The sequence below is a fragment of the Melopsittacus undulatus genome, chromosome 15 (genome assembly GCF_012275295.1).
Source record: "Melopsittacus undulatus isolate bMelUnd1 chromosome 15, bMelUnd1.mat.Z, whole genome shotgun sequence".
Lineage (NCBI taxonomy): Eukaryota > Metazoa > Chordata > Aves > Psittaciformes > Psittaculidae > Melopsittacus > Melopsittacus undulatus.
In genome coordinates this window covers 3992233-4020084 of record NC_047541.1, presented here as the reverse complement: position 1 = coordinate 4020084, position 27852 = coordinate 3992233, and the positions used below count along the sequence as shown (strand labels likewise).

At 54.6% G+C, this 27852-nt stretch overlaps 1 protein-coding gene across 1 annotated transcript; it reads right to left on the bottom strand.

Annotated features, from left to right (window-relative positions):
* Positions 1–22375: 22375 nt before the first annotated feature.
* Positions 22376–27810, bottom strand: BUD13 (BUD13 homolog). The gene is made up of 12 exons (XM_034069649.1): positions 27668–27810; positions 27453–27543; positions 26973–27057; positions 26815–26872; positions 26070–26303; positions 25513–25952; positions 24761–25068; positions 24573–24681; positions 24273–24411; positions 23834–24018; positions 23399–23480; positions 22376–23135 (listed from the first exon to the last, which is right to left on the bottom strand). Exons 1-12 carry the CDS (start codon positions 27790–27792, stop codon positions 23042–23044), a joined length of 1950 nt encoding a protein of 649 aa, XP_033925540.1. The 5' UTR covers positions 27793–27810; the 3' UTR covers positions 22376–23041.
* Between the last annotated feature and the right edge of the window lie 42 nt (positions 27811–27852).

The following is a 27852-nucleotide window of genomic DNA, read 5'->3' as shown; positions in this document are numbered from 1 at the left end:
CAGAGATCCAAGCATGGCGAATTCCGCAGCACAAAATCAGCTGAAAATTGATTGCAGAGCACTTAGCACCGATCCAAAGCTCTAACCTGATAAGGGGCAGTGGCAGAACAAGCTCACCGGCAGGAGGGTGTGTGCCCAGGTAATTGCTGCAGCACAAGATTAACAACCTGCATGCTTCCATCCTGTACTTCAAGTAGGAGTTACTCATTACAGGGAGCACAAGGAAGGGGTGAACACGGTAATGAGGACAGAGGCAATTAGAGAGGGAGCCATGGTGGAAGCAGCAGTGGTCCATGAGTGATGCCATGGCTGAGGAGCACCACAGCTCCCCAAGCACAAGCTTGTGCTTCCAGGTTAAACCCCTCACAGCATCCACACACCAAGGCTCTAGCACTGCAGCTTCCAGTCCCCATGGCAGCCTGGGCTGGAAGAGGAGGAAGAGCAGCCGCATCCTCACCTCCATCCCACACTGAGCTGCCCAGCACCTCCAAGGCAGCAGCTAATTGCTGCAGCAACAGGCAGCAGCATTTGCATAATGAAGTGCAGAAGGGCCCTTTGGCTCATGTATTTTTTAGAGGGTTTATCTGTAATTTTATTTAGCCAGAGCAGGGGCTGTCACTCAAAGCCTGCCCATTTACAGCAACATTTCCATTGTGCCTGTGCAAAGCTGTCTCCAGGCCTAAGTGGCTTCTCCAACCAGCCCCGAATACCAATGGGAACAGCATCAACAAGGAGCCTGCTGGCACCCTCCAGCCCAGCACAGGCCCTTTCTGCTGTTCCCACACGTGATTTCATGCAGGAATATCTCCACCTTTCCACCTTGCACTGGTGGTTATCTCTCTTTTAGCTCCCGAGCACCGCCTCTGCTAGGGAAACACCAAGATTAAAGCATTGACTGCCTGCAGAAGCCCATGGGCAGCTGGTTTCTGAAGGAAGCTGTAAGCAAAGGCTGCTCACAGGCTCACCATGCGATTCAGAGACAGACCACTCTGTTTCAAACACCGAGAGAACAGACTGAGCTGGCTTCCCACCCCCCAGTGCTTCCAGATGTGTCCAAACCCCAGTACACAGCTGGGGAAGGTGCCAAATCCCTGCAGCATCCCAGGCAAGCAGGGTTGATGGGCACCGCCTGTGACCCTGCACAACACAGAGCCCTGCAGCAGCACACTTTGGTGCAGGATCAGCCAATGTCTTCCCATAAGCTACTGTGACCCCAACACCTCCCACACCCCAGAGCCAGGGAAATGACTGGAAAGAAGCACAGAAGGAACAGGGGCTATTTGCTTGGCATGTTTCGTTCTTTCTCTGCTCTTCTTTCCATTCTGCCTCCCACCCTGCTCAGCTCAAGTGTTGAAAACCAGTGTGACTTTATCCATACTATACATGGCCCAAAGAAACCCTTCCTGCCTGGTGCTTGGTTCCACAAAACACAGCCCTTCCTCCTGCACACCATGGAGGCCTCTCACAGCATCCATCCTCACTCTGCCAGGGTCCAATGAAGTTCCAGTGCACCACCACTGCTCACCAGCATCCCAAAGCTGTCCCCACTGCAGGACAGCAGCACATACCCATAGGGCTGTCCCTAGCACACCAAAGCAGGCAATAGTTGGCACAAGCTCTTAGCAGCCCAAGTGCAGGGATACAGCACATGGTGTTTCTCAACTTGGAGCTCACAGAACCTCTTTGCAGCACAGAAAACAACAGCTCCTGCCCAGGGCAGGCCCATGCTCAGGCCAAACCCCTCGCTTCTCTCTTGACACCGAACCCCGTGTGCTGGGAGGTGACTTGCCTGGGGTTCCCATGGCTGGAGAGCATCCTCTTGTCACCGGAACAGCACAAACCAGTCCTGTGGAGCCTGAGTCCCAAAGCCCTGAACTGGGAGGGGCCACCTCTATTTGAAGGCTCTTGGTTTGCCTGATTACACCTGGGTGTTAACGAGGCCCCTGCTCAGGTGGGCAGCAGAGCTCAATCCCACCTGAGCTTCCCCCGCTGCCTGGCTCATAGGAGAGCTGTTACAGCAGCACGCACAGCACCCACGTTGGAGACAGGGCTCCAAAGTAATTAGCACATGCACAGCCACTCATTACTGTTATTGCTGTGACATTATTAATTTCCCCACCTCTCACCTTCAGCTTTGCAGTCGCTTCATTTCAGTCTGCGTTAGCATCGGGAGATGGAAATTAAACCCAAGCGTTTATCCCGGAGTCACACAGCCCTTTCCCTCCTCCTCCCTCTCCATCGTGCCCCATCTCTGTGTGCCATGATCCTGGCATTCCCAGCCTGGGTCAGAGCTGGTCTGACCCCAGAAGCTGCAGTGGCTCCAGGCAGGGAGGGAGCTGCATCCTCCATAGTGCAGCAGCCAAGCAAGGAGAAAGGATGCAGCAGCTGAGATCTATTTGTTGGGAGTCATTAGCTGCTCTCTGCCATCAATCTATTACCATAAACTTAAGCTTCCATATTCCTTCATTTTAAATGAATTTTCACATCATCTTTCCAAAGGAGCTCTGCCTCCAGTCAGCTCCCCTTTATCTAATAATGCTATGCAAATATTTTGTTAGATTTCAATGAAATATGTCAAAAACTATTACCCAGTGCATTAGCTCAGCATCAGCAGCAAGGCTCCGGTCCCTGCCACCGGCAGGCTGCCACTCATCATGCCCTGTGACAACGCAGGATGAGGAGCCCCTGCCCCATTGCCACCAGTGTGAGGGTCACTGAGGCAGGCCGTGCTCTTACCAGGGTGAGAGGCACAGGAGGGGCTGCTCTCCCATCACCCCACCTTGCCCAAGCTCCCACAGCTCCATGGGGCAGCAGCTGCCCCTTGGAGCTGACCCACAGCCACACGGATGCCTGTTGCAGGAGGGTGGACCATCAAAGTGACCCCTGGGGTATGTGGCCACTCGATGTGAATGGCACCATAAGCTTTGCTGGGGATGCTCCTTCAGCCAGGGGCTCACTTGCTGCAGCTCTCCCTTTGCTTCCCTGCTGTGGGAAAATTGGATGCTTGGAAGACAGCTCCATGGACACAGATTGATTTATTGATTATATACCCTACGTGCACTTGCAAAGATCCATCATCCTGCCTGTCCCTGCCCGCCCGGCCCAGCAGAGCATCAGTGCTGTCTGTGCAAGGCTTCACTCCAATGCATGCTCACAGCACCAACACCTGCACAAGGGTGAAGATGGTGGTGTCAGAGCTGAGTAACTGGCACAGGAGGCAGACACGGCTCTGACCCCCATCCCCACTGCCCCATACCCCATGCTCAAGGCTGCCTTGGACTTAGCCCATGGGGAGGGAGGATTCGACCTCAGCGGGCCGAGGGCAGGAGGAGCGGCCCCGCAATGCTGCCCCCCCTGTGCCCTGCTCTGGTCCCACAGCGTGCACAGGGAGCCGGGTCTGCCCCAGTACCACTGCAGCCCCATCCTCCCCCATCTCCTGCACTGGCACCAAATTAAATAACTGCAACTCCCTTTTTATTTTCCAGTTGACAGTAACGTATTGCAAATGCAGCTGGTTTTGACATCCTAATATTCCGGCTTGTATCCCTTGGGATAAACACATCATCTGTTATCTGAGCAAATGGTTTGTGCCGGGACAGTGGGGAGCAGGAAAACGGAGCAGGCAGAGAGGGGCAGGAGCAGAGCATCCCACCCAGCCCGTGCCATGGTCCATGCGGAGCATCTCGGTGGGTGCTGCTGAGGACAGGGAGGAGCACGTCCTCACCCTGGCAGGGATGGACATCCCTGTGCCCTGAGCACCGGGTTACCCCCCCGCAGGTCACATCCTTGCCAGGGTGAGGAGGGAAGCACTGACAGGCAGTGCACAGGGCAGGGCTGGGAGCAGAGTGCAGCCGCAGTGATTAGCAGGGTGACAGCACCGCTGCCATCAGCAGGGCAATGGTGCAGCTCCACTTGGTGTCTTCCATCCACCTCTGCCTCACAGACTTCTGTCTGCCTGGGCCCATGCAGAGCCCCGTGACCGCTGGTGCGCACACAGCACAGTGCCTGGCACTGCCTTCCAAGGGGCTGCTCTCTGGGATCACCCCCGGAGCAGGCAGCGTGTCCATCCCTCCACCACAGCAACAGGGCTGGGTTCATAAGGCAGCATCTCATGAGGCTGATTGCGTTCCTGTAAGGAGTACACTGGAGAATCTCACATCTGGTTTAAGGCACTTACAGAAGGCACAGCAAGGTGTGACCCGCGGTGTGAAATGGTGGGAATGGGAGCTGGGAAAGCAAAGGTATCCATGCACCAGCTCCAACAGAGCCTGCTCCGGGCTGGGAGCCTGCAGGAAAGAGCAGCTCATGACCAATGCAACCCACATTATCCCATGGGATGCGTGCTGGAATCAGGCAGCCGCATGTCCTGGTTTGCACCTCTCAGGATGCATTGGAGCCGGCACACAGGGTGGGCAGTGATTCCATCCCTGGAATATTAGCTGAGGCTTTTCTACACATGTTTCTTTTTAGCCCTTAATGCCAGCTCCATCCACTCACCATCATTTCCCATGGAAAGGTTCACAGGGCTTAGGCGGTATCACAAAATCCATGGATTATTTTGCTATATGTCTAAGGCAGGAAAGTGGTGGAGCTTTAACAGAAATCCTTTCAGCAAGGAGGACACAACCGTGGCTCATAGCTCAGCAAACGCAGCTCTTTCAGTCCTCTTCCCAACACAGTTCTCCTGCACTTGCTCCGCAGAGGAAGTTGTTGGCTGTTATTTAAGCAAAGGGAGGAGCTGATTCCCACCTATGTATCCAACCTCCCCCTGCATTCAGTAGCCAGTCTCCCACCGGCTCTAATCCAGGTATCCATGTGGTGCCCCCTCGCCCTCACAGACCCTCCCTGGACCACCTGCATCCCCCAGCCATGCTCCCCACCAGCCACCAGGGTCCTGGCTCTGCAGCCACCGGGAATCCTGGGAATAACAAGGCCTGGCTCCATTCACTCCAGCTGAAACAGCTTCTCTATACAAAGGGTCGCCTGCTTGGGTGATGGATGGACATGGGCACAGGGAAGGGAAGGATCCCACAGAATTCCAGAAGCATCTCGGGCATCCTCAGCCAGGGCTTCTGCTGGGGGACATCAGGGTGAGATGATAACCTCAGCATTGAACCCAAATTACAGGTCCTGCTGCCTTGAGCTGCTCCTCTCCCCTCCCCTGCCCCTCCTACAAGCTGTTGGGAGCCTTGATGTTAACATCTGCAAGGTAGGAAGAAAGAGGCCTTGTGCCCGTGAGTATTCCGAAGGAGGAGATGGATTTAGCATCTGAGACATGTGCAAAGGGATTTGCGAGGGAATTATTTATGGTGGTAACAAGTAAGCACTCATTTAGTTTATATTTTACATTACACAAACAAGGCGTTGAGCTCTGGAAGTTAAGGCACTAATGCCACTCTAAATTAAATTCATCAGTGCCTTAATGAAGATCTATATTTAGTTCTTAATTAAGGAGAGCAGAGCTGAGGGTTGGATGCTGCGCAGGGAGCGATCCTGCTTGTGCTGGGCACTCAGTGAGCCACAGGCCTGGTACATGGGATGCCTCTGGGAAGTTTGGGAGGCAAAGTTAACTCGGCAGCCATGGGAATAGGAAAGCAGCCGAGGATGTGGCTTTCTCCTCCTGCCTCCCCTGCGCCCGCTTAATCAGCGGCTACAGCGTGGCTTTGATCCCAGAAATCAAACCCCCTGTCTGGTGGGTGACTTGATGTTATGCTAATCCGGGTTGATTGAGCTGAGATAATTACACTTCATCCAGGTTTCCTGGGAGTGCTGAATAAATATTGATGTGCACACGTGTGTCCCCCCCCGCTCAGGTATGTACGGTGCAGAGCGCTTTGCCTGCTCCAGGCTGCCTTGGATGAACCAGGATGGACAGCAGGACACAGACCATGGTCCCTGCTGGTGGCCCTCCCAGCACAGGAATCAGGCCCAAGCTCCCTTTCAGTTGCTGAGTACTCATTGTGCTGCCTCATTCCCCATGGAGAGGCTTTGCCGGGACACTTCTGCTCAGGATGCTATGGGATGTGGCACTGGGATGCTCCAGTCTGGTGGCTGGGAGCCGGCAGCAAGAGGCCACCAGAGCCACCCCGGGAGCGAAAGGGATGCGAGAAAACAAGCTAATCAAATTATACATTCCTAAGAAGCGTTTATGAGCTGTGTGCATTCTTTAATCTTAATTACAAATCTCAGCAGCTCCTACTGGCTCTGTAATCAAGGTTTGAGTGCGGCTGACCCCCACCGTGCTCACCTTGAGTGTCTGCAGCAGGTATCTGGGGAGGAGCTGGGGAGAACCCAGGTCCTTGTGGTGGGGAAGCCTGGGGTGCGGAGCCCAGGACCAGAGCGGAGCAGGGGGTGATGCTGAGTGTTATGGCTGAGCTCTAATTAAACAGCCTGCGCTGAGAGATCCAGAGCCCCTCCTAATCCTGCTCATTTGGCTCAATAACAGCCCTATTTGCAAATAAACATGATTTCCTTCTGCTCCCCACAAGGGATGAGCGTGGATGGAGGTTTCTGGCAGCTCAGGGCAGGATGCAGTGGGAGGTCCTGGTACGGGATGCTGGGATGAAGCAGCATATGGGATTATCCCAGCTGTCCCATCCCTGATGCAGACCCTCCTGTCCTGCCTGGCACGGGAGAAAACAGATGCTGGTGCAACTGGAGAGCCCGTGCTCATTGGGAAAGCAAAGGCTGGGCTGGCACTGCCTGGTAAACACGACATGCTGTACACAGGCCCTCTGCAAACACGGGTGCCCTCGGAGCATCGCTGGGCAGCGCTCTCTGCCTCTTCATTAGCGCTGAGCGCAAACAGAAAGCCGTTTGCTTACTGCGGATTCCAGCTTGAGCTAAGCAAATTTGGAGAGGGATAGTCAAACAAGGAGCTGCCTGCCTGGCTGCCGGCTCCCACATGCACCAATCCCTGCAGCCTCACACGAGCCAGCTCCACCTTGGCTTTCCCCACTAAGCTGATGCAAAGGATGCATTTTAGGGATGAAGGGGTACAGAGGAGCCGGCAGAGCCCTCGGGATGGTGCCTGCATCGGTGGGGCTGCAGCGGCGGCTGGGCTCGCATCACTGGAGGAGCAATGGAAGCAGCCCTGCCTCCTGCCATCGCCCGGGGGCTTGTTTTTGCTCTCACTCCTCTGGTTTGGATGCCTTCCAGTGTTTCGTGCTCTGCCAGCCCCTCCCACCGAGAGCTGCGCGCTTCCCAGCCCACCCCCTGTGTATATAAATACATATATATGTATAGGCAACAGGCACGCTTTACAGCAACCATAAATAAACACAGAGCTGCTCTCTATTTTGTGGGCAGGAAGAGCTCGCTGCCTGCCTGTGCTTTGCCAGATGCGGCAGGAGCAGAAACGGGGGCGCAAAGGGACTGGTTTCACTGGGAAGGACTGGGCTGGCACATCCTGCGCCCCACACTGCGATTCGAGGTGATGCTGCGCCCGGGATTCCTACGGTTCCTTTCAAGCCTGGGAGTAAACAAGGGATGGGAACAAACACAAGGCACCATCCCAGGTGCTCCTTGTGTAATTTGCAGTTATTCACTAGCCCTGGAGTGACTCTGAGCAACGCAGCCAAAACCCTGTGAGGAGAAGCCATGGGGAGCTGCATCCCGGGTGCTGCCATGCACAGCTGCTAATGAGTGATGAAGGCAGAGCTCAAGCAGTAATTAAAGCTCCAGACGCCACCTCCACGTCCTCAGCGCTAATGACTGCAGTGGCTCATGGTGCTGGTGGCACCACACAATGGTACCCAGTGCGTGGCATCGCCCTGTGCCAACAGAGACCCCACAGGCACATCCCACCCTTCTAACATCGGGGGAAAGGCAGGAGGGTTTGTCAGCATCTTTGCTGCTGGTCACGCTAGAAGTAAATAAATGTGGGGGGGGGGGAAGAAACGTCCCAGTGAACATGAGTAATGGCCCAGGAATGAGCAACCCGAGATAAAACTGAATAATAACATGTCAAAAACTACATGATGTGGGTTTTTATTCCCCAGCCGAGTTTCCTTCCTGCTAATCCATCACTGCAGAAGATGCAAGATTACTGCGTTCAGAAAAAACTCCGGGAGATAAATGTGGGTAAATTAGTGTTTATTATATTATTTAGGACAATATGATTTCCAACATCCCTTTATTAAATTACTTATGCCCTTGGCAGTGGCTTGGCTGGACAACGGCCCTCCCCAGCAGCATCCCCTGTGTGCTGGGTGGCTGCAGTGGTGCATGAGGCAGGGATGGCCACAGTGACAGCTTCGTCTGAGCCATGGTGTCACATCAGTGGGGATATCAGCCCGGATGGATCTATGGGATTGGTATCATCCTGCCTGTTCTTACCCTGCAGCCCCCAAGGGGTGGCATCCCCAAGGCATTGGAGAGGGGAGCTCCCCCCCACCACTTAACACAGTGACAAATGAGCCCCATCACGCTCCTCTCCCTCCCCGCTGGCTCTTAAACAAGTTGCTGGGCACTTTGGGGTAAATTGCAGCAAAATGACAGTCACATCCATAATGAAAGGCTTGTCCTCCTGAGGGGAGGCTGGCAGGAGCCCGCATCCTGCTGCAAGGCAGATGTACCCTGTATTTAAATGCAGCGGCAGAGATGCTCGCTGCTGTCTGGCCTTTCTATTAGTGCGCAGCAAAGCCTGGTGGATAGGTCAGCTCTGTCAGCAGCGAGAGGAGACGCGAGGCCGGGACAAGCCAAGCAGGTAGGGAAAGGTGAACTTTGTCATGGCAGGGAAAAGGGGCTGCTGACAGAGGCTTAGGTGCTTAATGAGCAGCCCACTCCTCCGTGCAGCACTGACATCTCAAGCAAACCCCCTGTGCCATGGCTGGAATGCCAGGGCAGCCGAGCAGGGAGGCAGCACAATGGGCTCTGTCTCACACTGGGCATCCACCACCATGCATCTGCCAACCGGCTTCCAGAGCCAGGCACCAGCACTGCCAGCCAGAGGGTGCAAAGCTCAGCTGGACACTGGGAGCAGAGCTGGACAAAAAGGGATGGAAGGAGGAGATGGAGCTGATGGTATCTGCAAGCCCCCACTGCTCTGCTCACACTGCACTTCCCCAGGCAGGGCAGTGCCACGGTAACCATGGGCACCTGGCATCATCCCTGCTCCCAGCCCCTGGCAGCAGCATCACTTGAGGTCCCCACCACCACGTCACGGCTGTCACCAGGCCCCTCCGCTCCGGCAGCATCGCGGCATTCCCTGTTGGGAGCTCCGGGGCCGGCTGAGCAGAGCGGAGCTGACAGGAGGATCGCCCGCTCCGTGATTGTGTTTACTCCCAAACCTGGGCCGACGCAGTTGTCGGTGTGCATCATTAATCTTCCTCTACAATCCCTTCCCCGTCTGCTCCCCCTTTTTAATGAACTGCCACTTGCCACACTCAATAACATCAGCGCTCCGCAGCGAGCTCCGAAGTCAGAGCAACGCAGGGAGGGAGGGGACGGCAACAGAGAGATGTGCTTTGGGAAGATGCTGTCTCATCCACATGGGCAAATGCTTCCCAGCATCCCTCCCTGAGACTCCTTTTGGGCTGTCTTGCCCCTGAGCAAGTTACTCATAACCACATGAGACCGCAGCGAGCACGAGCACATGGTGCAGAATGTCAGCCCAGGTTTGATCCCAGCTCCGCTGTTCTACACAATTATTTTCGGTGCATGAGTACCGCAGGCAGCTCCGAGCTTGTAGTTTTCCAGCTTGCTGGCAGCTCTGGGGATTCATCCCATTTTAGGCTATTACCTTCTGATTACTTTCCTTGGCAGCCAACCACTTTGGAGCTGGCAAATAAACAATAGGGAAGAGTGTGATGGGGAGCTTAGCTTTCAAATTACACTTTTCAATCATTTGTCACACCAAAAGTAGAGTAAGGCAGAACTCAAAAGGCTGTAGGGCTGAGCGGGGAGGGGTTGCTTACATGGAAGGTGTTGAGTTTGGGTGGAGCTTGGAAACTTCATCTCCATTTCCCCTGCTTTCCATCTGTGGCCGCAGCCAGTAGAAAAGCCCCATGCCCAGGAACAGTGCTGGGACAGCCTGGAGAGGGACAGAAACCTGGCCAGGCACCGCTCATTGAAGGGAAGGACATGGTGGAGCATCCCAACATGCGTACAGGGACATCCCTGGTGATGGGAGGGTTGGTGTGGGACACAGAGCTGCCTGCTCACGCTAATCCTTAGGCATTTGTTGCCTTAACATTACTTGTGATCAGACCATCTCACGTTAATGTGGATCTAATGTAGAAATCCATAGAGTCATTTGGTATTAATTACACACTGCCGCTATATTACAGGGATTGCATCGTGTTTATTGCTCTCTGCCATCAGCAGAGGGGAGGTGGCTGCAGCCACACCACCTCCCTGCGCAGGGACCCCAGCCGGGCACCCAGGCAGGGCAATGGGTGAGAGCAGCCCCTTCCCAGCACCCACCCCTCACCCTGAACCAGGTTTCCTACAGCAAGCTGGAGGAGAAGATGCTTTTGGAGGCAGGAGGATGCTGCCTCGGCTTCAGCATCCTCCCCCAGGCTGTTTCAGCCCTGTCTTGTTATTCAGGCTCGCAGTCCCTCTGCCCACATGTCAGATGAGAGAAGAACAGAAATCGCTCCTCAAAGTTCACAACCCGTCACTCCGGCTTTCAGAAATACAAGCAGAAATGGCAAAGCAGGAGGGGGAAAATCCATTTCTTTCGAGATGATCTTTCCCTGGAACACGGTCTGTTGATCTGCAGTCAGGGACAGGCGGGTGTGTTTGTCTGAGATAGGGGAATCAGATCTGTCCAAACTCTCCTCCACTCCAAACTCCCCCTTCAAAAGAGCTTTGAGAACAAGAAAGCCTCCAGAGAGAACTCTGCTGTTTGAAGACCTTTCCCGTCTGAACACAGCCCCCGAGGAGCAGCCCCCCCCCGCACAGGGGCTTGGATCCGGCCTCACCGGGCCCCGGGGGCACGGAGCGGCCGCGGGGCGTAATGAAGCGCAATTAAAGAGCGCAGGGACCGCGCACGGCGGCGGCCGCTCCGGTGCAGCACTGCCACCTCCTGTCCGTGCTGCCGTGGGCACGGCCCGGGGCTGCCCATGCAGCATCCCCATCGCACCGGCTCCCTGCGCCCCTCTGCCTGCACTTACAGTGCCCTCGGAGCATCCCTGCCTCCGGTCCCACACGGGACCAGCGGGGCTCGGTGCTGCTCTCGCTGGTGTGGGAAGGGGAAGGCAGCTCTCAATCAAACCGGAGAGAAATGAACCCTTCCTCACAAAGAAAAGGGGAAAAACAAGCAGCGTGACCTATAAACATCTGCTCATGTTCTCCTCCTGTTATTGCAGAGCGAGAAGCCAGAGTTATTTCAGGCTTCTCATACATCTGGAAAAGGCTTTGGGGTTTGTTTTGCTTCTTCCCCCCTGCAATCACTTTTCAGGCTGCAACAACTGAAAGATCACATAGAAACGATGACAGGGTTACATCTCTGTCGTTGTTTGAGGTGATGGCGTGTGCAATGGGGGCTCTGGCTCAGGGCAGCACCTTCCAGTGATGGGGATGGGCAGAGATGCACAGCGGGGCTCAGGGGGAAGGTGCGGGAGAACCAGGAAAGGCAATGAGAAACACACCCCAAATGGTGAATGGCATCGGGAAATCCCGCTGGGAGCTCAGGAGAGGAGAGGGAAGCAGTTTGTGTAACCTTGGAGACAGAGATGAGGATCCTGAAGAGGGGGAGCGCAGTGCCAGGCGGCACGGCAGCGGTGTGGGCACCAGGATGGGCAGCACCATGGAAGGGACTGGCAAGGACGGAGCTCCCAAAGCTGCCCTGCAATGAGGGTGAGAAGGACATAGCCCACAGAGGGTGAGAGGAGCGTGAAACAGGTCTGTGGAGAGCCCATTTAGTGGATAGAGAGCAGAGGGTGAGGCAGAGGAGATAGCGGGAGAAGAAAAACGAGGTAGGAGAATAAAGGGAGCGAAGAGGAGAGGAGAAACGAGAAAAGATCAGATATGAAACACGGCAGAGCAAGGACAAAAGCTGTAAAGAGGCGGCACCAACACTCCAACCGCCACGACACAGCCAGAATTGTGTCTTGTTAAGCACTGTATCTGATTTGATAAAGCCCAGCCATCATGGCACAGCTTCTCCAGAGACAGCGATGGCTGCAGGGCCCTCAGAACCGGGGCTGGCTCGTTCTTGTCTTACTTCCATCCAGCCCACCCCACTCACCCTTTGTTCTGTTTGGCACAAACCCCTTTGTATAAACCACCAGATTCTCTCCTGCCTGGCCACAAACCCACTGAGGGACCCCTTCACTGAGTCACTCCTGGGGGCCCCAGCCACAGTGCACCCGCTGCTGATGCACACACCAGGGAGACCAAGGGCTGAGGGGCTAGAAAACAGCAGATGCCTGGTCGGATACATCCATCACTTCTGGGAGAGATCCATGCTCCTCTGTACCCACTCAGGGTAGAGCTATTTCAAAAGAATGCTTAAAAGTACCCAATCCACAAGATGAGGAACACCCTGGGAGCAAGCAGTGGCCTTGCCGCCCCAGACTAATGCAGGCTGTGCAGTGAGGTAGTGCCTGGTCCCCCCTCGCAGGCACCAGGGCAGCACAAGGAGTGATGCCCGTGTGATGGGCAGGTAACAGCACTGGGAACAGGCTCCAGGAGCGCTGTCACCTCCTGCCCCATACCTGTGAGCAGGGCTGGTGATGGCCACGTCCCCTCCTGGGCTCTGGAGCTCCAGCCACACCACCTCTGCAAGGGACAACACAGTTAACGGAGGGCACCAAAGAGCCTGCAATTAGCTCTCAATCTTAATTATGCACAATACTGATGAGCTCACCAACTTAATCTAATTAGTCTGCAGAGCTCAGTGGCCTGGCCCTTTTTCTCAACTAATGTTCTATGTAACACTATTATCCCTTTGGATATGACCCTTTTGCTGATGTGACTTGCTAGCAGGGCACATCCTCCCATGGCACACACACACCAGCCACCAGCACCCCCATGGGGCTCTTGTCCCCAAGGATGCCAGGCTCAGGAAGCAGCCCCTGCATCCACTCTGCTCTTATAAGGGCCCTGTGGGCTTGGCAGGGTTGAGATTCAAGCTATTGTCCCCCCACCTTCCACAAGGCACCCAAAATGCCATCAGCTGCTGGTGTGAAGCCCCTGATGCTGCAGCCATCACCCCCTGCACCCAGGCAGTGCTTCCAGGAAGCTGCCCTCGCCCTCTCCCTGAGCAGGAATCAATGAAATCCCCTAAAAGCTCATAACTTGGAGGTAATTATAAGAAGCATCAATTACCCGGCGATGTGGGCTTCATGAATTCAGTGCATTTGCATAGTGATCAATTCAGGCAGGTCCTCTCCGGGTCCCTGGAGGAAGTTGGGACATTGTTCTGCGCGCTATTGATTTTACAATGTAAAACCAAAGCGCGCTCTCCTCTTATTCAGAGCTGCTCATTCAGCCATATTAACTTTCAGATCATTTATTTTTGTATGTCTTTCAACTCTGTTTGTTGCTATCACACAAATGCAGGGTATTACATTGTAGAGAATAATTGAATCAATACAGTCATGCTACTCTGGGTCTCACAGGCTCGCAGGAGCGCGCGAGCTGGCAGGAGCCCATGAGCAGCCTGAGAGGGGGTTTTTAACCTTTCCTGTTATTAAAACACTTGCCTGGCTATATATTAACTTTCTGCATCGTGTGGCTGCTGTCGTTTCACCTGTATTGGTGCAGGAGATGCCAGCACCAAGATGAATATGCAGAGAGGCCAATTGGGTGCTCCCTGAGCATCCCCGCATCCTTGCAGGGATGCAGTGGGGCTCCATCTCAGCTCTCCTGCCCTCTCTGTCCTTCTTGGTGGCCACACGCAAATGGGGGAGAGAGGAAGAAGCCCCTTCAAATGAAAAGCTGCCACATAAAGGAAGAATCCTCCTTCAGATTCAAATGGCTCTGAAAAGAGACAGGTTTTAATTCTGTTTCCCCTCCCACTGGGATATTAGACAGCTAAATAGCAGCGCGCCTGTTTCCTTCAGATAACCGGCTCCCAAAGAGCACCGTAATTGTCCCCAGCCCCTCTCCGGTGCTGCACCGAGCAGGTCATTTACAGCCCCACACACACAGCCAAACACAAACCCATTTCCAAGGGAAATTTCTATTCTTATCTGGGCTCTGCAAGAGGGGTGCGAGCAGCCCCTGTTAATTGAGGCTTTGATTGTTGTTGGAGGAGGCTTCTAACAAGCACTGCAAAAGGCTGGGGTGCTGCATGCGCCTGTACCCATCACACCAGGCACTGCTGGGCTCAGGGAACAGCACCCCCATAAAGAAGGGAAGATGCCCATGAACACCCCCAGGGTGATGGAAGGTGCCATGGAGCAGGCTGCCCTCAACACTGAACCTGTGGTACCCAGCGCTGCTGTGGGTGCTCCCCGGTGATGCAGCTTCTTGTAAGCACTCTGCCTCGTCTGCTGCAATATCCTCCAGCAAATCAAGCAGCCCCTTCTTGGGATGTTTTCAATCTGTTTTATGTTGATTTTAATTAAAGAATTTGAAACTGAACAAACAGTTCGTAGCAGGTGGCCACACAAGTGTGAAATAAGCAAACTGTTCTATCTGCCACAAACTCCACCAGTAAATTCCTTCAAATTAATCCCAGCCTCCGAGAGGCTGCGACTCCATCTAAGCGCTGTGCAAGCCGGCCTCGGCCCTTCTCCAAATATTTGCCTTCATCCCAGCACCAGAAGTGGGATGTTGAGTACCTGCATCAGTGGTGCTGCTGCCCACTTGCCTTTGCTCCATCCCATGAGGGAAGGAGGGTGTATTTCCTGCTGGGAATAACTGCACCCCACATTTAGGAGCAGCTCCTGTCACTGGCATTAACCCTACACCCATCCTTATCCCCATCCTCCTCCAGGCAGCGCATCCCACCCGTGCATCCCTGCTCTGCTCGAGGACTGTCCCCTGCCTAACCTTGACAGTGCCAAGGCACTGAAGGGCCCTTGCCCAGGTAACAGGCTCTGCATATTGATGCTCCCTGGGGAAGGCAGGAACACAGATGCCCACAAGCTTTTCTTCTTGCAAGGCTGCGCCAGAGATAACTCAGGGAGGGAAAAAAGCACAAAGAAGAAACAAAGGCACACGCTCCTCATCTCCCTCTGTCAGGAATCCTACCAGCATCTGTAGGACGGGGACCTCGTGCCCTCGCACTATGCCCATGCGCTTCCTGATGCTCAAGACCCCCTTGTCTTGGTACATGCTGATGCCAACAGCCCAAAGCCCTCTGCTTCCTGTGCATGGAGGCTTTGGGGTGCTCGACCTTTCCCCTCCTCCACTATCCCTCCAGCCTCAGCATGAAGGGAGCAGGCAGAGGTGAGGAGCACTCACCTGGGTGCCATGGGAAGCTGGCAGCTCCCATCGCATCCCAGCCCCAGAGCCATGGAGCAGGAGGTGATCAGCTCCCAGCTCCCTCCTTTCAGCAGGAGAGACAATTGCCCCCCCAGCTCCTTTTCCCCCTGCAGCATTCCCAGCATGTTCATTCCATCTCTCCTGCCTGCCCCCACCAGTGACCCCAGCCAGGACACCAGAGCCGTGCTCCCGGTCAGCCGGTGCACTCGGGAGCATCACTACAACAAGTGCTGCTGGGATTGCCGTCGGGTTTCCTTCTCCTCCCCTCCATAAATATGGATGCACAGCTGCTGCTGGGAAGAGTCCATGCAAACAAAAAGGCGCAGGCTGCGAGCCCCGTGCTTCCCTCCTGGGCTGCTTCCATCCGGGATTGAGGGAGGTTGGAGGTGGGGAGGAGGAGCAGGATTGCTCTCCCTGAACACCATGCTCAGGTGTGTGCAGACATGAAACACAACAACACTAACATAGGCATGGGGAAGAACCCAGCATGTAACAGGGAAGCAGGCAGCCACCCTGTGCCCAGGTCTGGGAGGAGGCATCGACATTAAACAGCTTTAACACCTTCCCAAAGGCCTCACGCAGTGCCTCATCCCAATAGCACCCCTGCCCTTTAAAGGCAAGGATATGCTCTACTCCATACATTAATCTCCTCATCACCAAATTAATTTCCATCTCAGTTACAGCACGTTCAGGCTCTATTAGTAAATCATGTCCTAGCTGCTTAGCAACTTTTGTTGTGAGAATCCTATTAGATCATGTTTCAAACCGGCGGAGATGGAACAGCTATTATCTTAATAAGTTAAACATTAAAGGCACTATGGTGGAGACAGGATTGCTCCTGCTGCTCACAGCCGTGCACAGCCTGGTACACAGAGCATGGCAGGGACCCTAACCTGCACCCCGAGCATCCCATCACACCCAGGCAGGGCCGCAGGGTGGCACAGAGCTGCTGTGCTCCTCCAGGCTGGTTACAGCAGTGACACACAGGGCGAGCTGTGTCGTGGCTGGATGCACACATATCCTGATAAGGAAGAATAATAACTTGTCAAAGATATATATGATATGTGTTTTCTTTGCAGACAGAATATATATTGGGATAATTCATCAACGGACTCGCCTGGCACTGGCCAGAAGAGAGAAAGAATCACAGGAAGAACCCAAAGCAGAAACCCCCTTGGCTTCTTATTGTAACAAGCCATAAACCCAGCTCAACGGGAGCAGAGCAAAGCAGCTTTCCTGAGCCCCAGTGGAAAGCTGCCTGCAAGGAGCAAGTGCTGGGCCCTATTTCTATATGCTACAAACAAGGGTGAGCGGTGGGATGAAGGTCCTGGGCAGCCCCAAGGCAAGAGTGGAGCAGAGAAGGGGCAGGAGGTGCCACCAGGACCTTCCCATGCGCAGCCCCATCACATGGCCCTGTGCAGAGCTGCAAGCCAAGCACCCACTCCCGAAGCAGTAAATGAGCATCAGTGGTCTGGGTAATTTCATGATGCAGAAACACGCAGCCTAATTCCATCGTCAGCAAGGGGAACAAATGCATTGCTGCTTGCTCCCTTCTCCTTTCCTTCCCACCTGTGTTTGATGCCGCTCCATGTGGCATCATCAAACGGTCTTGGAACATTTTAGCTCCCATGGAATATTTATATCCCAAAGCAAGGAAGGAAATTGGTCGCTTCCGAGCCACGTAAACACATCCCTCCTCCCACCTGCATCCCTGGCAGAGGAGCAGCACCGCAGCTGCACACGCTGCTCCAGGCACCACAGCCCAGCATGCCTGGGTAGGCAAGGACCGTGGGTAGGCCGAGGCACCGTTGCCTCCGTCCGACTGGAGATGAATTGAGCACTGCCATTAAAATGTCACCAGGCAAATTATTAAGTGAAGGTAAACCACTTCCGCACGTCAAAAGCAAAGGCAATCAGTCCCAGGCATGTCCCCCTAGGAAATTATGTGGAGTAATTAATCAAAAGGCTAATGAGAAATGTGTTTTCTTCCCCAGCTTAACACCACATCATATTCTTATTAGCCAAGGTTATTACAATAGTAATCATGCATGCTCCGAGTTCAGATTGGGTTTTTTTGCTCCACTGCCACCAATTTAGAAAGCCATTAATGGGAAAGATAAACCCCGATACACGAAGCAGCCCTTTGTGTCTGTGTACTCGGTGGGCACCCATCACCATCTGTGCGCTGCCACCCAATTACAGCCACAAGTGCTGGCCACTATGGAACCTGCAGCCACACGACCATGGAGCCCATTCCTGGGGTGGGAATGAAGGCTTGGATGCCAGGAGAAGCTGTGGATGCACACAGAGATGGGAAGCGCATGGTCTGTGAGTGCTGCAGTTCTCATTGTGTCAGCACATCTGGTCCCGCTGTACAGATGCTGGAGGTAGGACCTGGGCTGTTCCATGGATCTGGCTGCAAGTGAGTGATGTATTGGGAGTGATGGGTCCTCCATGCACCATCTGCCCATCCTGTAGCCCCAAAGTGCACAGTCAGCAGTGCAGTGAAGGGAAAGCATCTCTGTGTGCTATTCAGCATTAAATAACCCAGCCCCCTACAGAGAGAGAGGGGAGAAGAATGAGTCTGACAAAAACTATAAAGATTTCCTATGCCATATTCAAAATGCATTGACCTGATGAGCTCGCTGGAGGGATGCTGAGCCAGAGCAGAGCAGGGAACCCAGGCTTGCAGCGACAGCGGAGCATAGAGGACTTCAGTGCGGGAGGGATCTCGCACCTTCCCTTCACAGCTCCACTGCCTGCAGCCCTTGGGGCTCAATGTGTGAGAGGCAAAGAGTCAGAGCCCCACTCCTGCCCACCCAGGGGCCCCCACTGATGCTCTGCACTGCGTTGCTTGTCCCTCCGCCTCCCTGGGACGCGCTGAGAAGGTAGCATGAGCTCTGCAGGATGTTTGGCAGCTCCCCTTTGATGTGTGGATTAATGAGAACTGACACTGCTGGAGCGGAGCCTTCAGAAGCCCAAAGGCAGGGCCTGGGGCGAGACTGGAGGGGACAACGCTCTCTGTGTGCTCCCTTTGATTGCTCCGTGCTTGGCTCCAACGAGAGGCAAGGCAGCGGCTGGGGCTGGAGCCGCTGCTCTGCTTGGAGCCGCTTGGCTTCAGCTTGTGCTGTGGCACCACTGAGAGCCCTGGTGGGCCCCATGGAGCTCCAGCACTGCGGATGGCTCTGCCAAGGCACCCCTGGCACATCATGCGAGCCCCAGCATCCCTGCAAGAGGCAGGGGTTGAGGCACTGGGACACCCAATGCTTCCATGCTTGTGGCTGGCTCCCTCCTATTGCTGCCTGACCATGGTGCTCACCTGGGCGGCACCAGCTGGGAGAGGGATGCAGTGTCCCCATGTCCCCTGCCTAGGACAGGGCTCTTCTCCCCTAGGTTGGAGACCTCATGGCACTTGAGAGGATGGATTTGACACAGTGCTGGCCCTGCTCTGCTCACCTGAGCACACCTGGAGAGAAACAACAACATCACCATCAAAGTGCCCCAAGAAGGAGCTAATGCAAAATCCTTCCTAATCTGCTATTGGAATAACCTCCAGTCACAGCATTCCCTGGCACCTTGGCAGGAGCACAAGGAGCACAGCCAGGGGCAGGCAGCTCTGCTCTGCTCACAACGAGCAGGACAAGGAAGTTTGCATTGTGAGCAGCAGCCGAGAGCTTCTATTCCCCACCTTGCAGTTGCAATGGGGGTCCCTGCTCCAGCTTGTGCTCTCTGCACCCCCAATGTCCCCATCCATCAGAAAGGGGTCCTTGGGGAACCTCAGTGGGGTGTTTGCCCCTGCACCCACCACCCAGAGCGATGACACTGCAGAGCCCTGGGTGCCTGCAGCTCCACAGCCCCTCTCTGCACTGAGCCCTTAAAGAAGAAATCTATTAGCTGGTAATTACCTGCAGGCTGGAACACTCCAGTTTTATTACGGCGATAAAGCACTCCACAATTATCATCTGTAATTCCTGCTGTAGGGTGTTTACTCTTAGAGCAACACCTGATTTATGGCTGCAGCAGCCCAGGGCTGAGGTGCCAGGCAGGCAGAGGTCCTGCACACGCGCTGCCCAGGCTGAGGCTGCGATGTCCCTGCTTGACTGATGGAGTTACCACTTTTGAAGTGCCTCCAAAATGAATATGGATGCACATCTGCCTCCGCTCAGGTCTAACAAATGGTTAGAGATTGGGTCAAATTACCCCAGAACTGGGTCCATACCAAGTACCTTGGTTGTGGCCTGGGGGACCTTTCATTGCCTGCAAAAGGAAATGCTGCAGACTTAACTCTTCAGCAGTGTTGTGCCAATGAAGTCCTCCACAGCCTCCTCATGGAGAGGATGAGCAGCCATGCACAGGAAGCCCAAGAGCCCCTTCTCCATGCACAGGGACCCGGCCCTGTCCCTGAAGCAGCCACAGGACTCATGGGACCCAGGGAAACCGAGGCACAGGGAGCTTCCCATGCCCCGCATGCGCAGCAGCACCCACCCCAAGCCCCCTGTGCCCGGTGCTAATCACCAGATAACACATCTCAACCATGTTTATCTCCATCCAGGCTGCTTTCAATTTGATTATTTATCTCCCATTTAGCCTTTGACAGATCAAAGGCTCGACGGAGGGAAGCGGAGCTGGGCTGCATGGAAATGAGCCTTGATACATAATTAATTAACATAAAACAGTTTCATTAGGAGGTGGTGTTACATCCCTGTTTGTCCTCAACATTTAAGCTGTGTTAGGAGCAGGAGAGAAAAGGCAGCTCTGGGGAGCCCTGGCCCTTGCATGGCCCATGCCATTGGCCATGCTCAGCTCGCGCATCCTCTCTGGGATGGACCAGAGTGCATCCCCTCTTCCCTAATCGCCTGCAATGTCTCCTAGCCTTGATTATTAATCTGTTTTCAATTCTATTAAGAGATAGCCAGGAGAAAGAGTATCAATTTTAGATTAACAAGGTTATTAGCACTTAATTATGTGAGGTGTCTTTGTAATTGAAAAGAAAAAGAGGAAGCGCCATAAATATCCCCAGCCCCTGAGCTCCTGGGGGTTTGCGGGTGGCTCTTTATTCACGAGGCTCTGGAACCATAAATATTAAACATCTCGTGAAGCAGATTACAAGGCAGAGAGAGGATGCCCTCTGGATATTCCAGCGTGGAATGCTCTTGCATTAACAAATATTCATTAACTGGGATCTGCAAAGTTATTTCCACCAAGACGCGGCAAATGAGCAGGAGAGAAAGGTTAGTGGAAAAAAAGGGAGTCTAGAGTAAATATTATTAGTAATTTTTATCTCTGTGTGTCCCTAATTATGGAATAATTAGGGAAAGTGCACATATGCATATACAATCACTAACCTGTCACTCTCGGGTATTCATTCCAGCCCTGCAGTGGGATGGAAGCAGCAGAAGCGATCCTCCTCCACAATGAACTGGGGGGCCTGTCCCCTGAGGTACCCCACCATGGGCCCATCACTGTGCTTCACAGGACACAGACACCAGGCCCTTCTGAGCACCCATGACTGGGATTGTTGCTGGTTAGAGAGAAGTTAATGTGACAAATCAGGGGCTCTTCTTAATTACAAACTAAGAGACCTCAGCAAGAACAGCATGCATTGCCAGAGCCCACTTTGCTGGAGCCATTAAACAAGGTCAGGAGAAGCTCTGCTCACCCTCACCAGGACAGGCAGAGTTGTCTGAGGCACCAGCTGAGCCCAGCAGCCCTTCTCCATCCACCCCTGCATCCCTCCATCCCTGCATCCATCCCTCTGGCCAGACTCACACGCAGGGTCCTGGGGCCCAGCGGAGTCAAACACCCACCTTAAGCTCTTAATCTGAGCTAAACACATTACCCATGAGCTCATCAACAAAAATCTAATTATGATATGTGAGGCCAGGCTTAATTGCTTGTCCTTGACACGAATAATGCACCACGTAAGCCTATTAGCTGCTGTAAGCCTATTATTATTATTATCGTGCTCACTGTCAAAAGTAAGGAACAGCAGAAGAGGGGAAAACAGAGTTGTGCAATTAGCAGCAAATGCCAAAGCAGCTCGGAAGGAGCAGGAGCCACCAGTCATTAGTAGGTGCTTTCTGGGGCTGGTCAGGGGTGAAGCCACACCGGGATGCTGGTGCCAGCCAGCAGGGATGTGCCGGGTACCAGAAGGACACAGCAGGGCTGCAGCATCCTTCCTCCTCCACGGAGACCAGCCCCAACCCCACCTTCTCCATGGAGTTCCAACCCGACTCATCCCAAGCTCCAGTGCATGGTTTGCTGATCCCAGTAATGAAGCGATGGGGCTGCAGGATCCGGAGGCGGCTCCGGCGCTCGCAGCCTCCTCCCACACTTATCACCACTCACAGGATGTTTACAATAATTTCTAATTTGTGCAATTATTAATCATTTCTCTATCTGCCTCATTTGCATAATAATTACAGTGCTTGGCGCCTGCCGTGACGGTGAATGACAGAGCTCCAAATTCAATTAAGATTCTCATATGCAGTTTTTGTGCTTAAAGCTAATCACAGTGGCTGCTCGGTGCCAGGACCGGGGCTGCTGCCCAGCCACAAGCACTAACAAGGGATTCACTTCCTGTGCCTGTTGCTGCATCCCCATCACCCTTCTCATCCCAGAGCATCCTACAGCATTTCCCAACAGTGATTGGATGCATCTTCCACTTCTGCATCACCTAAGCTCTCCCATGCTCTTCCTGCATAGAGAAAGAGTTTAAGAAGAAAGTACCTGGTAAGAAACAAGAGACCTGCCCTACAGGAGCAGCACACTCACACCCACACAGCACAGGCAGAAAGGCACAAGCTCCACCCAGGGAATCACTTCTCCCACTAAGGTGAATTCAGGAAGTCCATGGTATCACTTTACATCTCAGAAGCAGTGCCTCTTGGGGTGCCCTGTTTGGTTGGTGCCCTGCAGCACTGCAGTCACCCACAGCCCTTGCACCACCAGGCTGACCATTACCGACTCCCCTGCGGAAGAAACACCACCAAAATCAAGTACCAAAAAGCAAGCTGTTATTTCCGAGTGTACACACAGGTTCCAGGACTGCTAGAAAGGGAACACAGTGAATAAAAACCAGGGAATGAAGCCCCAAGACCATCCAGCTCTAGGGAAGACTGGTCAGGGGAAGCACTTTAACACCCTCTGCATGTTTGCTTCCACAGGAAACTGTCCCCCCTAAAAGAGTGCTGGAAGAGACTGGAGAGGACCAGCTCTGCAGCAACCACGTGTTCCAAATGCCTCCAGCATGAAGAACAACCTGAGATTTAGGACACCTGAAGACTTGTGAACCGCCCTCAGAGGACAAAGCATTTGGCATCAAACAAATAGAAAACAAATCAGTTTCTACAGTTTGTGAGAAGACAAACAAACGTCCCAGAAACCAGTGTCTGGTGGGGAGCACCAGCGAGAGGAGCTGCTCCTGCACGCAGCAGCCCCTGCACCTCCACCACTGCGCTGCCCCAAGTCCTCGCTCCTCAGGCTGACGGGGAAACCCTCTCTTGGCAGCTGTCCTCCATTCAGCCTCTCCTCTCGGAACAGGATCCAGTGGGATGCTGAGCACCAAGGACAGGGCTTGGTCCAGGCGGAGTGAGCTGCTCCTCACAGCTCTGGCCAGGCAGCAGCCAGGAGTGGTGCTGTGTGTGATCCTTCATCTGACCTACATGTCCTCAACGCTCCACTTGTAGGCGAGCTCCTGAACTGCCTTCTTGTTGGCTATCCTGGCAAAGCGCTGCTGCTCGAAGCCATTGGACCTGCAAACACCACCAAGAACACCATGGGCTGTTGGGCAGGAGCTTCTCTGAAGCAACCAAACTTTGAGACATTCTGAGCTTTCTGCTACTTTTACTGTGGCTCAGTCTTCACCTCAATCTGCAGTAGCATCTGTGAAGCTCTTCACACGTTAGCTGATAGTACCAGCCCTTACTATTGGTTACTATTACACCATGAACTGTTTGAGGCAAAGCTCACCCATGTTCACTGTTACTCTAACACAGCACTGCATCAGGTCACGTACCTGTCCACGCCATCCCAGCGGTGCCCTGGCCATATGTTAAACCTGTTGAGTGGAGGTGCTGGTCCCTTGTACCGGGGCTTTTCTAGGAACACACAGAGCAATAGAGCCATTTACTCCTTCACAGTGCAACCATGGTCACCATCATCACCTCAGATGTACATCAAGCAGTGTGTGTACAGCCAGCTACAGCTCACAGAGGGAACTCCTAAAGACACAATCAAATTGGACTCTCCCGATTTTTAAGTCACCAGATCCTGCTCTCCAAGCTAACAAATAGCAGTGACCATTACTGGTAACAAGTCAGTAGCAACAAACATTGCTGCTACACTCACTCATTAGAAGCAGGCCTTGAGGACCGAGCTGCATTTAAACAGCAGCTGCATTTCTATGCTGCCAGGGCCTTAAAGCAGAGATTGATGTAACTCAGAATCAAACCTTTCTTCTCTTTGTTCTCTTTGGCTTTCCTTTTTTTGATGAACTCAGCCATGGGGTCTCCCTCCCTCTCCTGCTCTCTCAGCATTCGATCCAGATCCTGGTCATCAATGTAACGGGCCAACGGCTTCTGCATCTCTTTTATGGCATCTTCCACGTTCTGCTGCTGCTGCCTCCCCTGTGCCAGCCTGGAAACAAACACAGAACCAAGTCATCACTCACTGGGAGCTGCTCTCTTTGCAGGACACATCACAGCCCTGAACTTCTGCTGTGTATGCAGCATTTCCAATGCACACCCAGCCAGAGGGAATAACTGAGGGGGGCTCCAGGGCATGTGGAACACATGGTCTCCCAGACCCAGACTCAGAACACAGTGACACACCACTGCTAAAGTGAGACCAAAGAGCCCCGAGACAGCGCTGGGAGCTGTGCAGACCCTTACCCCTTTCCCCATCTGGCATACTGCTCATCCCTCTCAGACTTGGCTTCAGCTTTCTGCTGCTGCTCCAGCCGCTCCTGCGCCAGGTCCCTCCTGCGCCCCGACTTGTCTCGGTAGACGGTCTCAGTGTGTCGGGATTCCTCTGGATGGGACAGATGCCTCAAGTCACACATTTGGGAACAGTTCCATGACTAACTGCCCCTCACTTTGGGATTTGTCCCCCTGACTCATTCCAGGCTCTGACAGACTGAGAGCAGGAAGCAGAAAGTGAACTGGTGCTCGTGCAGTGTTTTACACCCCTACCTTCCAAGTGCTTGGTACTCCTCTCATGCTTCTTGAGCTCCTGCTGTTCCCTCCGCAGCACATCAGCTGACACCAGGCCAGCTTTGACCCCCGAAAGCATCGTGTTTGCCTGTATATCAGACAAAAGTCACATTTAGTGCTGGCTGAAGCTGTCCAGGATCCAGAGGTGCAACAAGGGGAATGTCTACCTTCTTGGGAGATCCCTTGGGGTCACGGTGCCGAGGTGGAGAGAGGTCCTGGGGGCTCCTGGAGCAGTGCTGCTCCTTCCCAGCTGGCAGAGCCCGTCGGGGAGGGGACAGATCCGAGCCTGAGGACTGGCTGTGGTTGTGTTTGAGAGGACCATGCTTTGGGGAGCCGCTGTGTACACGGCCCAGCCTGCGCTCTGCATCAGGGGCACTCCGGCTGCCTCTCCGTGGGGATGGGGAGCTGGAGTCGTGCCTCAGGCTCCTCTGAGGGGAGGGAGCCTGCCTGGGCTGTGTCGTGGCTGGAGAAGCACCTGCAGTAGACACACACTGACTGAAAACCTCCGGCAGAGTCAGTCTCACAAAAGGACTAAAATGGAGGTACATGATGTCAGCTCCCAGGAAAATCAGACCTCAAGAGATGACAAGCTATAGGGCAAAGACAGGTATGTGACAAGAGCCTGGGAATTCTCTGAATCCTTCTAAACATGTACTGCCTGGAGACAGGCTTTAAACTCCAACATGGCCATGTAGGACATGCCTCAGCTGTAGCCAGTTAACTCTTGTTAATTCTAGTCTGGCTAATGAAAACATAGAACTAGCTGTACCAACAGAAATTACCCTCTATCCACCAGCACTCCATGCCTGCAGACTGCCAATTCCACCCCACTCATCCCTCAGGAGCACACAGACATGACCCCAGAGCAGGCAGGCAGCAAAGCACAGGACAGACAGGACAAACTCCTGCACATACTCACCTTTTGCTCTGCTCTGCTTTCTCAGGCTGGGTGACCCTGTCCTCCTCCTCCGGGGCGGTGAGGAGTCCGAGTCAGAGCTGTACCTCTGCTTCCGTGGAGGGGACAGGTCTGGGGTTGCCTGGCGCTTCTGCCGTGATGAGGACTTGTCAGAGGCAGCGTGCCGGGGCTGAGCCTGCTCCCCTGGGGCCCTTCCTGACTGTGCCTTGTCTGTGGGCTTGCAGCTCCTCTTCCCTGCTGCTGAACTGCCCCTCTTTGGGGACACGTCTGGGGAGTCGTGGCGCTTCCTTCGTGGTGGGGAGAGATCAGGGGAGTCGTGGCGCTTCCTCCTTGGTGGGGAGAGATCAGGGGAGTCGTGGCGCTTCTTCCTTGGTGGGGAAAGGTCAGGGGAGTCGTGGCGCTTCCTTCGTGGTGGTGACAGATCAGGGGAGTCGTGGCGCTTCCTCCTTGGTGGGGAGAGATCAGGGGAGTCGTGGCGCTTCTTCCTTGGTGGGGAGAGGTCAGGGGAGTCGTGGCGCTTCCTCCTTGGTGGGGAGAGGTCAGGGGAGTCGTGGCGCTGCTGCCTGGGAGGCAGGAGGCTGCAGGAGCTGTTCCTCTCCTGCCTGGAAGGGGACAGCTCAGGGGAGTCATGGCGCTTCCTTTGTGGTGGTGACAGCTCGGGGGAGTCATGGCGCTGGCGCCTGGCAGGCTGGAGGCTGCTGCAGGTGTTCCTGTCCTGCCCAACTGCTCTGTCAGGGGAGTCCTGCTGCAGCCCCCTCGGTGGGGAGCCCTCCGGGGAGTCGTGGCGCTGCCGCCTGTGACGGGAGGCAAAGGTGGGAGCCAGAGTGAGAGCTGTGTTTGATTGCTGCCTCCAAGCTGGAGATGAAACCCAAGTGGGATCTGTAAAGGCAGCAGGAGGGCTCAAGGGTGAAAACAAAGAGAGCCTGGATGCTTTGGAACCACAGAACAGAGAATGAGCTGTGGAATGATTTTGGTTGGAAGGGATCTTAAAGCTCATCCAGTTCCAACCCCTGCCACACTCAAGGACACTTTCCACTAGAGCAAGTTGCTCCAAGCCCCATCAACATCCCACAGGTGCTTCCAGAAGAGGCATCACCCACATTCCTGACACTGCCCCTGTGGGACAGCAGGTCCACCTATCACACCCAGAGCGCTGCCTGCCGGTCCCCCAGCACAGGAAAGGGAATCCCTGTCCCTGCCACTTCTCACACTTCACAGCAAAGCTCTCAGAAACCGCAGTAAAAGAGAGGCACCACCCGGAAACAAGGGTTCACCCACAGGAGGATTCTCAGCTGGAGCCTGTACCTGGGGGCAGCTTTAGCAGCGACTGAAACATCCGAACTCTGCGAGTCCTCATTCTGATCTAAAGGAAAACAAGCAGAAAGACACAGTCACCAGGGAGCTGCAGAGCCCATGCTCTCCGCACCATTCCAAGCATACAGGTACCTTTGGTCTGCTCTCACCTCCGAGGAGTTTCCATTTAGCATTTGTTCGGAATTCCTCCATGAGCTTCACCTCATCCGGACGCTCGTCAATGAATTCTGCCACCTGAACACAGAACAGCAGCTTTGGAGGGGGAGGAAGAGCGGGTTCCCACCCTCTGGCACAAAGAACTAACCATTAACAGCACTGAGCAACTGCTGGGTGACCATCCTTGCACTTCCCAGAGCCTCTGCCCTCCTCGCTGCCAGCATCCCAGCAATGGCACAGGTACCTTCTGCCCTGCCTCACAGCTGCTTTAAAGCCCTCAGAACCACCGCATGGACCCCCCACACCTTTTGGGCCCTTGTGAGACTAGATACAAGTAAAGAACGAGCTACTTCTGCCTGCAGGGAGCTCATTCACTCCCCCTGCTCCCCAAGGAGGCGATAAGAAGGGTTCCAAAGGGAGACACGGGCGGACCCCAGCAGGAGCCCGCAGTGCCCCCGGGGCCGGCCGCTCACCACGGGCATGTCCCCTTCATCCTCCTCCTCCTCCTCCTCCCGGCCCGCAGCGAGGCTGCTCCAGCTCACGTCGTCATCCACGATCCGCATCCTGCGAGCGGCAAAGCGGCCCCCGTTCCCCGTCAGCGGAGCGGGGCCCGGGGAGCGCCCAGGCCGCGGCCTCGGGCACTGCGGGAAGGCCTCGGCCGGCACCGGCCCCACGCCCCGGAACTCACCCGGCCCTGGCGGCGGCGCCCGGAGGCCTCTTCCTGCGGCGGCGGCGGGGCTGGGGCTGCGGCCCGGCCGGGCCGCTCAGGTACCGCCGCAGGTACTCGGCCTTCGACAGCCCCGCCGCCGCCATCTTGGCGGCAGCCGGAAGTGAGGGCAGCGCGCGGGGACGAGGCGCCGGACGGGGCGTGGC

Excerpts from the sequence above, each read along its gene's own strand:
- BUD13 (XM_034069649.1), bottom strand. The coding sequence starts at position 27,792 with ATGGCGGCGGCGGGGCTGTCGAAGGCCGAGTACCTGCGGCGGTACCTG. Across the intron at positions 27,058-27,452 it reads ATGAAGGGGACATGCCCGTG|GTGGCAGAATTCATTGACGA; the intron begins GTGAGCGGCCGG and ends TTCTGTGTTCAG. Across the intron at positions 24,019-24,272 it reads TATGCCAGATGGGGAAAGGG|GCTGGCACAGGGGAGGCAGC; the intron begins GTAAGGGTCTGC and ends GTTTGTTTCCAG.